The sequence below is a fragment of the Biomphalaria glabrata genome, chromosome 10 (assembly GCF_947242115.1).
Source record: "Biomphalaria glabrata chromosome 10, xgBioGlab47.1, whole genome shotgun sequence".
NCBI classification, from domain to species: domain Eukaryota; kingdom Metazoa; phylum Mollusca; class Gastropoda; family Planorbidae; genus Biomphalaria; species Biomphalaria glabrata.
In genome coordinates, this window is record NC_074720.1 from 17,352,758 (window position 1) to 17,364,447 (window position 11,690).

General features: G+C 34.1%; 1 protein-coding gene across 8 annotated transcripts in view; it reads left to right on the forward strand.

The window, feature by feature from the left end:
- Positions 1-11,690, forward strand: part of LOC106065282 (uncharacterized) — a 28,652-nt gene that overhangs the window by 13,538 nt on the left and 3,424 nt on the right. For 5 of the 8 annotated variants that reach the window (XM_056044041.1, XM_013224060.2, XM_056044040.1 and 2 more), the window contains exons 2-9: positions 3,549-3,645; positions 4,588-4,792; positions 5,878-6,100; positions 7,364-7,624; positions 8,827-8,968; positions 9,182-9,225; positions 9,501-9,580; positions 10,685-10,867. In XM_056044041.1, coding sequence (XP_055900016.1) covers positions 4,616-4,792; positions 5,878-6,100; positions 7,364-7,624; positions 8,827-8,968; positions 9,182-9,225; positions 9,501-9,580; positions 10,685-10,867 — 1,110 coding nt within the window. In that variant the 5' untranslated portion in view covers positions 3,549-3,645; positions 4,588-4,615. The remainder of the gene's footprint in view (positions 1-3,548; positions 3,646-4,587; positions 4,793-5,877; positions 6,101-7,363; positions 7,625-8,826; positions 8,969-9,181; positions 9,226-9,500; positions 9,581-10,684; positions 10,868-11,690) is intronic. The other 3 variants (XM_056044039.1, XM_013224064.2, XM_013224065.2) reach the window with 1 other exon arrangement.

Genomic DNA, 11,690 nt, shown 5'->3' on the forward strand with positions numbered 1-11,690 from the left:
CCGCTGGTACACAGACTCGAGCTGAAAACACAGGTTCACGTTTTGAAATGAATATAAAGTTGGGTATAACTTTTAGAATATTTGAAGATGTTTTCTAAATCAGCTTTTACAAAAAGTTCATTTTTTTTCCTTCTTAGTTATCATCCCTTAGGGGCGCCTAGGCTTCATGTAAGTCCCGATTGGTCGTTAGTCATTGGTCCAAGCTAATGAATCCCTTTGCGCCTTTGTTAATATGCCACAAGCTATGGGCTCCTATTGGTCTTGGGCCCGGGTTCAATATTGAACCCCTTCGCGCCATGGATGCTACGCCACTGAGCTCTGGTTCCAATTCAAATGCCTTGAAATTTCGACTCATTTATTTTTCTAGTATTGAAATGATGCCGTTTGTTTCTTAGGAGAGTGAGAGAGACTGTGGGGAGGGGAGGGTCACTGGCGAAGTGTAGGACTGAGGCTATCTATCGTTTGAGGCTATCTATCATAGGCTACTGATACAGTGAAGCTATCCACTGCTAGCAACGTAATAGTTATACGTTAAACAACCAACCCTTGACCTTTATCTAGTTCGAACTGACCTATGAGTCAACTAAAACTCGGCAGATTTGTGTCTACTTGAGCTCAACAGATTTGAAAATGAAATTGTTGGCAGTCAAATTATTCCCTAGACGTTGCAATGTTTGAAAATAACGGAGGATCTGTATATATTATTTAATGAAACTCTAGACTACATCATCTTCTGATGGGAATCACTTTATGATATTTCTCCAGCCTCTAAAGTCTTGTGAATCACATTACTATTCGCTAAAGGATATGGATCTACCATTGAATATTGTAGTCGATCTAGTCTGTATATGGTACATATGGGATATATATCTACCATTGAATATTGTAGTCGATCTAGTCTGTATATGGTACATATGGGATATATATCTACCATTGAATATTGTAGTCGATCTAGTCTGTATATGGTACATATGGGATATATATCTACCATTGAATATTGTAGTCGATCTAGTCTGTACATGGTACATATGGGATATATATCTACCATTGAATATTGTAGTCGATCTAGTCTGTACATGGTACATATGGGATATATATCTACCATTGAATATTGTAGTCGATCTAGTCTGTACATGGTACATATGGGATATATATCTACCATTGAATATTGTAGTCGATCTAGTCTGTACATGGTACATATGGGATATATATCTACCATTGAATATTGTAGTCGATCTAGTCTGTATATGGTACATATGGGATATATATCTACCATTGAATATTGTAGTCGATCTAGTCTGTATATGGTACATATGGGATATATATCTACCATTGAATATTGTAGTCGATCTAGTCTGTATATGGTACATATGGGATATATATCTACCATTGAATATTGTAGTCGATCTAGTCTGTACATGGTACATATGGGATATATATCTACCATTGAATATTGTAGTCGATCTAGTCTGTATATGGTACATAGGATATCCTTCTACTGGGTTATATATTCAAGTCTGCCTGGTTTGTTTGACATTGTGTATATTTAAGAATATACAATGTATTGAATACGTAGAATGTCAGAGCCCATTAACATATTTGACTAGCTCCTGTTTAAAAGGAACTGTATATGAAAGTCTTTCCTGTATGGGCATTCTTTTAGGTGTTGGCAGTAAGTAAATTAGATTTCCCCTCTGCCCCCAAAACCAGTAAGGAAAAGGAAACACGCTTGTTAGAGTACCTCTGGAAGCACTAGATAAACTCTTTGGTCACAGGAGACTAGATCTTCTTGAAACTGTCAGGTAGAGTTGAGCCTTCGGGACTAGATCTTCTTGAAACTGTCAGGTAGAGTTGAGCCTTCGGGACTAGATCTTCTTGAAACTGTCAGGTAGAGTTGAGCCTTCGGGACTAGATCTTCTTGAAACTGTCAGGTAGAGTTGAGCCTTCGGGACTAGATCTTCTTGAAACTGTCAGGTAGAGTTGAGCCTTCGGGACTAGATCTTCTTGAAACTGTCAGGTAGAGTTGAGCCTTCGGGACTAGATCTTCTTGAAACTGTCAGGTAGAGTTGAGCCTTCGGGACTAGATCTTCTTGAAACTGTCAGGTAGAGTTGAGCCTTCGGGACTAGATCTTCTTGAAACTGTCAGGTAGAGTTGAGCCTTCGGGACTAGATCTTCTTGAAACTGTCAGGTAGAGTTGAGCCTTCGGGACTAGATCTTCTTGAAACTGTCAGGTAGAGTTGAGCCTTCGGGACTAGATCTTCTTGAAACTGTCAGGTAGAGTTGAGCCTTCGGGACTAGATCTTCTTGAAACTGTCAGGTAGAGTTGAGCCTTCGGGACTAGATCTTCTTGAAACTGTCAGGTAGAGTTGAGCCTTCGGGACTAGATCTTCTTGAAACTGTCAGGTAGAGTTGAGCCTTCGGGACTAGATCTTCTTGAAACTGTCAGGTAGAGTTGAGCCTTCGGGACTAGATCTTCTTGAAACTGTCAGGTAGAGTTGAGCCTTCGGGACTAGATCTTCTTGAAACTGTCAGGTAGAGTTGAGCCTTCGGGACTAGATCTAACTTTTTGTCTGGTCACAGGAGACTTGGTCAACTACGCCTGCGGCATGATGACGTCAGAGGCTCGTGCCAAGGCTGTGTCAAGTAGCTTATTTGCGCATTAAGACGATATGTATATGTTTGTGCGTCTTCTGATCTGGAAAATACGTTTTGACCATATTTGAAGCTTTTGGAAAAAAGAAAGTCATTCTTACTTCTGCTCCTCATTAGGTCATTAGGTCAAGCTGTTGATTTTGGCGCGACAGTATTTAATATTTTGGAATTGATCCAATCTGTTAGAGATAGTTGGAATCCCGACCTATTGTACATGCAAGAGAGATAACTAAAAAAACAAACAAATCACACATTGACACAATTCACAGATAAGATGAACACGTTGGTGTCACATTCTCTTGTCTCTATTTGTTTTTATGGAGTCTAAAAATAGACAGTAGGCTACATGTAGTTCACGTGTACATGTAGAACTTTCTAACTGAAGGTCTACAACTTTGGGTTGTTGTTGTTTGGAGTGGCTAAGTGTATGAAGTATTCTTTAGATATCAATGCTTTATAGGTGTACACAGTGCTAGTTTCTTTATTACATTATGTAACATAAATTTTGATTGCTTGTGTTTGCACAATGTCCAAACACTCGACCAGCACTCTTTAAATCTGTCTACTTCATGGCTCTGCTTAGCACATACGCACTAAACCCATGGCTCTGCTTAGCTTATACGCACTAAACCCATGGCTCTGCTTAGCACGCACACACTAAACCCATGGCTCTGCTCTTAAACTTTGAATTAAAACTATTAATGAAATAAAATGATAGTTTAGACAGACTGATGCACACTTCTCTCTTCTAGGCAGTCTCTCTGGTATGTGTGACATGAACACAATTATATAGGTTATGCTACTCTCACTAATGGTTGCTTTGTTTGTCATCCTGATTTATTGTCTGCTAATGATATCATTGTCTCATTAGGAAATTCCTTTTTTTACATTTCAGATCTATAAAGGTCATTGTGAAATGTCTTAGAATGTTTCTGTAGGATCAGATCTTCCCCAAGTTACAAGAGTTGTTTAACTAAGAGACATATTTGAATGTGAGTTTTGTCAGCCTTCTATTGTCTTAGTTTCCAAGGACTGTGTGCTGTTGATTAAGTCCTCTTGCTTACTGTCACCACTTGTTTGTGGAGAGAAATATTGTCTGACTTGTGAGTTCAGAGGTGCCTGCATTTAAACATTCTGAAGAAACACATTGAAGAATATATTTTCCTTGAGTTTATTTCTTTCAAACTCAGTTCAGTAAAACAATAGTTCCATTATAATTCACATACTTAGTGGGGAAACTAATATCTATACATTTCCAATCATGTGTTTTTTATTATATAAATCCTTTACTTTTGTTTACAAATGTGTACCATCTTCTACCCAGATTAATACAATTTGTTTTTGGAAACTTGTAAGCTAAGGTCATGCAGCAGTCATAACCAAATCAAGAACAAAAGACCTTGAGGACTCAATGGAACTCAAATTCATTACTAATAGTTTACAGAAATGTTAATAGGCCAGCATATACACTTTTATTTTTCAAAATGAATGTGAAGTTAAAGAAGGTGGATTCACAAACATACTAACTGGAAATGTCTCCAGGACTTGAACCCAATACTTTCAGCTTTTGTTAAGCTACCCCCAACTATTTTTTTAAGCCTGTTTTAAATTCATGCTTCAGTGTAGTTCATTAAGTTGGACTGTTGATATTGTTAGCAGAGTAATCATTAACTAAACCTGTGTGTTACTTGTGTTTGTAATCATGCTAGTATTTTGTAATCATGTTTGTATTCATATTGTAGTTTTTGGTCGTGACCCGTCTGGTACTGTTTTATTGCCTGTGTTACATATCAGTCATGTTTTATTGGAAAAAAGCATTTTTTTGTAAGGTAATGAGTTGATTCAGTGTATTTCAATGAATATAGTTGACGCTGTTGAAAATAGAAACAAAAAAATGTCATAATTATAACTTTATTTTATTCTGCTTTTTCCAGAAGAAAGTTTCACCAGACCAGAATCAAGATGGGACGCTATTCTGGAAAGACGTGCCGCCTGAGCACAATGCTTATAATGACAGCCTCTTTCTTCTTAGTGGAAATAATTGTCGGCTATCTGACCAACTCCATTGCTCTGGTGGCTGACTCTTTCCACATGTTATCAGATGTTGTGGCTCTCATTGTGGGCTTTGCTTCTGTCAGGGTGAGTGTAATGAAAGGAGCAAGCTTACAATAACTTTTTTTTTGTTTGAGATATTAAAAATGGTAGAAGAACACGTAATAGGCAAGTTCCAATTATAATATTTTATGAAATTTGCAGCATAAAATGTAGTTTTATTAAGATATGTACTAGTATTAGATATAGTTCTATTATTATATGTATTATTAGATATAGTTGTATTAATATATGTAATATTTGATATCATCATCATCATCATCATCAAGAGATCGTGGAGAGTGGCATGTTTTTGTCGAGGCCCTATGTTCCATGAGGAACTCATAGGAGTGATGATGAATATTTGATATAATTCTGTTAATATATGTATTATTGAATTTATTACTGTTAATAAATTTTGCAGTATTTTTATTGAAATATTCAATTACATGTATTCCTATTATATTATGCAGTTCCATATAACTGATCATAAACTATTTCCATTTCTTATTTTACAGAGGAACTATATTTTTGTAGGAAACAAAATAAAAGCACAAAATTAATGCACTATTTGGCATTCATTTCAAATTTAATTTATTCATAAGTAAAACAAAACCCACAAAAAATTTGTGACACACTAAAATATCTTAAAGCATTAATTATATTATAAGAAACTCATTTTTTTAATGCTGAATATTATCTTAAGCACTCAGAAGTCTAGAAGGCAAACCTGAAGGAAAAAAAAAACTAGTTTAACCATGTCATGGATGTCAGCATAGAATATATTTTGAATGTAAAAGTAAAGTACCCCTTGCAGACCTTGTGATAGGGTAAAAATATAATGTAAAGGTTATCTGTTTTATTGTAAAAAAAAAAAAATGAGGGTGTTATATGGTGGGTCAGTATATGATCAACCACTTTTACTTTCAGGTACCCATTACAGTTGGGTAAACTCAGGAGGGTCCTAAAATCAGAAAAATAAAAATCCCAGTCTTCACAGAGATTCGAACCCAAAACCCCTTGGTTCAGAAGCCATGCACTTTACCAGTCAGCCACCATGCCCCTAGAATACCATTTTTAGTTTTAATGCCAGGGATGTAACTTAACTTTCATTTATGTAAATCCCATTGCAGATTTCTAAGTGGCCTTCCAAGAGAAACACTTATGGCTGGGTCAGAGCAGAGATTCTGGGTGCCCTTGTGAATGCAGTGTTCCTCCTAGCACTTTGTTTCTCTATTACTGTTGAGGCTCTGAAGAGATTGGTTCAGGTGGAAACGGTGGACAATCCCAAACTTCTGTTAATAGTAGGAGCAGCTGGATTAGGAATTAATTTGATTGGACTTGTTCTCTTTGGAGGTAATGTTGAATGTGAATTGAATCTCAAGAAACAATGTGTCAATCACAAATCAGAAAAATATTTATGTTAGTGGGAAGAAAAAAAAGAAACCAAAATCTGTCTAAATAATATGTTAGTTCAAATACCAGCTTTATATTTGCTTGGTTTTCCAGGGTTTCGATATGAAGATTATTACAGGAAGGCAGGGGATTGGCTTGGGCTGGTTGAACTCGGGACCACCGAGATGACACGAGCACATACCACATGATCAGGCAGCCAGTTGATGGTTGATGAATTATTGTTGTCTCTCTTTTAATATTCATCTCACACAACATTAATAACTTTCTAAAGGAGAAAAAAAGACATGGTCTCAAGGATGAAAAGAAATTCACTTTGAATAATTTATAATATATATATATATATAATCTAAATTCTATTCCCTTTAGTTATTATATGCCATCTAAATATTATTCCCTCTATTCAATATATTCCCTTTTTTCTTTTTAGTTAATTATATTGTACACATTCCTTTCATTGAATCCATTCCATCTGTGCGGATGATAGTTTAACTAAACCTTTCACCTAGGATCATATTTTATGCCACATCATCTGAAGCTGATAAGTTAACTGTGGAGAAGAATTGGACTAGACTTGTTATGGTTTGAAACAAATCAATTAGCAGTCAATTAAGTAAAACATTCTTACAAATTTTGTGACACTATTTTCTCTGATGTTCCGATGTTCTTAACCAGTCCTACTTGAGATGCAGAATGTGAAACTAGTGCCATTTCTTACTCAGTAGCAGCTTATTATGATGATCACATCTAGTAAGGTCTAAATAGGAGAGAATTTCTCTCAAAACTAAACAGGAAACTTCAAACATATTTTGAAAATGTTGAGCATACTTTATCAGAAAGAGAGGTTACCTCTTTGTTTTAAACTGAAAGGAGCACAACTTATTAAAGAGTTTAAGAGTTATTTAGCATATTTTAATAATGAGTGTATTTAGAACCCTCAACCTTTATTAACCTGAGGGACAAATACAAATAAATATTCAACATGCTTGCCACTGGTTGCATTGCAGAGAAAAATTGGCATCTATTTTTAACAGTTTCTTAGACTTCATTATGATGTGTTGGCATAAGTTTCCAAGCAGTAAATAGCACTGCCTCACAGGCTGGATATGGCATTAATGACTTAAAGAATTTTAGTTTATTATTTTAAATTAAATATTTGCACATTCAAATGTATCAATTGATGTGTACATTTCTTTATTTTTAAAGGTCATGGTCACTCTCATGGTGGTGGTTCCCATGGTCACTCTCATGGTGGACATGGTCATGGGCATGGCCATGGCCACAGTCATGGTGGGGACAGACACACCCCTGATGGAGAAGCCTACAAAGCTGTGCCTAATGGAGCACCTGTGGAAAATGAAGCATTGGTTCAAAAGGACAGCATTCTTGTCTCTGATACTTCAGACAAGGAAATATACACTTCAGTGGATCCCAATATAACTATAGAAATGAAAAAGCCAAAGTTAGGTAATGAAATGGTTTTAATGTCACAATGTCTCTTCTTTTTTTTTTTTTTTTTTATTCACAGTAACCACTATTTCAAGTCTTCCAAACTTATTATAGTTAATTACAGCTAAGTGTTTGATTAATTATATATTATTTGTGTCCTTTTATGTTCTGCAGAAAATTCACAAAATCATTCAATTTATATTGTTTAGAAATTAAGAAGTAAGGACTGTTAATTTAATGCATGTTCCAAATACTGAGAGTATTAAGTGATATCATTTATAATGCCATTTATATAATTACCAAACAATTTCATACTATTTTTAAAAAAATTAGTTTTTACTATAATTATTTAAAAATGATATTTTTGTAGTTTCAATGTAGTTAATAGTCTGTAATGCACTAGAAGTTTAAGTTCAGTGCTGAGGCCTACTGTAACAATTGGCCTCAGTTAAGTGGTGATACATTCTTGATTGTCTTTCTGTGATTGCTATTTTATAATTTACCTGCTCTAGTTTTTAGTGTTCAAGTTTTTGTTTCTCTTTAAGAATGGTAAGCAAAGTTGGCAAATGTAAGCCTAAAACATGATCTCTACCTGAAAAATGGGACATGGTTAAGAGGGATGACAGTGGTGAAGCTTCCACTGCCTTTTTTTTTTTTAATTTATGGCATGGTTTAGGAAAAATACAGAGAAAATCCTTTGGAGACCACATCAAGAGAAAAACACTTAAATCAAGCAAATATCCCAAAGTTGAGGAATTTTGTAGATCAATAAATTCTATTGTTTTGTTTTGGACATTGAAAGTTTATGAGAATGTCTTATTACATTACAACATAAATATTTTATTCATGACATGTAAAGCTAAATTCTTTGGAGTACAGCTAACTTATGGTATTGTGATGTTTTCAATAATCCGACACCACCTTGGTCCCATAATCTTTGAACCACCAAAGGTCAACTGTATAGAAAGTAATCTTAATATAAAACTAATATATTTTGAGGTCTTTTTTATCTGATTAAGCGTGTTGGTTAATAAATTTTGAATAGAATATAGTAAATAGGATATAATATTATATAATGAGTACATTTCACTGTAAATGCGGCATGGCTTTCAATCTTGACCAATCTCCATCATTTTGTACTAAACATTTTATTACTGCAGTTCTCATTCAAACTCTTAATGACTGCTTGCATTAACTTCTTCTCTATCTGTCTACACCAGCATCGTCCAACCAGCTGAACATGCGTGGTGTATTTCTCCATGTGTTGGGGGATGCTCTAGGCTCTGTGGTGGTCATTGTCTCGGCCCTGGTCATCTGGTTTGCTGAAGGGGACTGGAGATTTTATGTGGATCCTTCTATGAGGTCAGACTTTTGGTTTTATCTTATAATCAAGATCATTTCAATACCTTCTAAACTTATTGTTAGGTGTTGTTGTGTTGAAGATGTGCTTCATTTGAGGTATTAAGACAAAATCATTCATTTTATTTTTAAATGCTGTTGGTTCAATATTTATCACTTTCATTGCATTGACATATGTGTTGTAAGATTAATGATTATTTGTCTTTCCCTGTTTAGCATTATGATGGTGATCATTATTTTGAGTACAACTATCCCATTATGTAAGTTATACATTACATACATTAGAATATTTGTATGTAATTTATACATACATTAGAGTATTTTTGTGTAATGTATACCTACATTAGAGTATTTTCCAAATAGTTATAACAACCTTAACATACTTAATGTTAGAAGAAAGATAGAAAATATTGGAACAAATAGATTATGTCAAGGTCACACTAAGGTCCTCTGTTTTACTGCAGACAATGGCTAATGTTAATCTTAGTTTTATCTTACTTTAAAGTCAGCTTAATCTAATCTTGTTTCTTTTCAGTGAAAGAATCTGCTTTCATTCTGCTGCAGACAGTTCCATCTCATGTCAATGTGGAGAATATCATTGAGGAACTGGAGCAGGTCAGTTGCTCTTACAATTAGGTCTTTAGTATTACTACAAACAAAAATCTGATGATGTGAGGGCAATGAAATACTTAAACTCTTGAAGTATTTCATCGCCCTCACTTGAGTATTAATCCTTGGGCCTTCATCAGATTTGTGTAAGTGCTAATATTTTTTGGAGATAAAAAAACTACTACAATAAAAAGAGTGATAATGTAACAAAAATAAATCCTTAACATGAAAATAAGTTATGAATTTATCATCATAAAATATTGAAAGTGTGGCAACTATGAGTAATTAATTTTACATTATCTTCTCTGCAACCAGAAATCTTTTTGATTACTGTATTTATGGCTCATCATCCCTATTTGATTAATAATTTGAGAATTATTGATTATTAGTTTGAGAATTATTGATTTATAGTTTGAGAATTATTAATTAATAGTCATAGGATGATTTATTAATAATTTAAAAATCATTTTTAAATAGTTTGAACATTATTGTTAGATTTTTTTAGAATTATTGATTTTAATTATAATTATATTATAATTGATTATTAATAAATAGTTTTCTAATTCTTCAATTTAAATGTTTATGAACCACTGTTGCTGAAAAAAAAAAGTAGTAGTGACATTCTGTTTTTCTACTTTCATTCATAATATTTATGTTTTACCTTCCAAACCATGGTTCTCCTGTAATCCCAGAGAAGACTGGAATTTTTTTGTAATTTGAGGTATTATTCACATCATTGCAAATGTATTTCTTAAGGTTGCATGATTTGTGGAAAACATCAGGTCATTTTGCTGACCACATATAGCTCTTGTTAGCTATAGCTATCGCTATGGTGTCTTCTCTTTTGAAGTAACAACTGTAATTTATAAGATAAGATTGTTAAAGGTATTCTATACAGAGACCACTGGATCTCCTTTGGAAACTTTACTTTTTTACAATAATTTTATAGTTCAATGCAATGAAAGCCAGTTTCAATTTGTTTGTTTATCTTTGTTATTGAACTTAGAATTGAAAGATGCATGGTTTTCATTCAGAGTCTTACTTTTTTTTTCAACTTCTCATTGTTAGGATCTTATCTTTTATTACACTTTCTTATGTTCTCTCCCTTAGATGGATGGTATTTATGGTGTCCACGAGTGTCATATATGGCAACTAGCAGGAAATCGTATTGTGGCCTCGGCCCACATACGTTGTCATGGCATAGAGGAATATATGACACTTGCAGCTCAAATCAAAGCTCTATTCCACAAGGCTGGGATTCATTCAACAACAATTCAGCCAGAGTTTATTGATGTAAGTTCTTCATAGTGTAGACCAGCGTTTGTCTACAATCCATGTCACCCTGACTTACAGGCCATGATGAAGTTATTGACATTTTAATTATTTGTTGTGATGCTTCAAGTTGGTTGGAATTTTGTCCACTTTTTTTTTTTTAATATTACCTTTATTTAAGTCAGTTCATCATGGAGGAATCTAGGTGGGTGGGTAGACAGCTGATCTCAAAAACAGCTCTAACGATTTCCCTAGAAATGTAACAGTTGATGTATAGCGTTGAGAAAAGAATTACTAGCTAGTTGGCTACACTGGGAACAATTCTATTTTGACCATTATAATTTTTCATTGTAAAAATAAATAAATGTAAATTTGACTAGAGACTACATCTAGGTCTAGATCCTACATCGGTTTTGAAAGGACTATTGCGTTCTTGAAAGAACTATCACGTTCTGGAATTTCCAGATGTAAGGCTTTATTGATTTAAGAGTTTAATAAATTAATGTTCATTGTGCATTGTCTTCTAAGTCTAGATCTAAATGCTTATCATTGGACTATTAAAATGTGTACTAGATCTATACATTCACTAACCAGGATTCTTTCTTGGGGAGAAGGGGAAGAGGGGTGGGGTGTTAAAAAAAAATGTTTTAAAATCTAACATTCATTCATTTTGAAGAGAAAAACAATCGCTCAGTAAGTTGCATAAAGGAGATATGTTTTTCTTCTATATTACCCCTGTCAAATATTTTAGCATTCTTTAAAGAAATAATGGGCAGCCTATAGCAATATTGCTAATTTACTTAAAAGCTTTGCCTGATTTATCCATTATTGGGGATCTCAATTA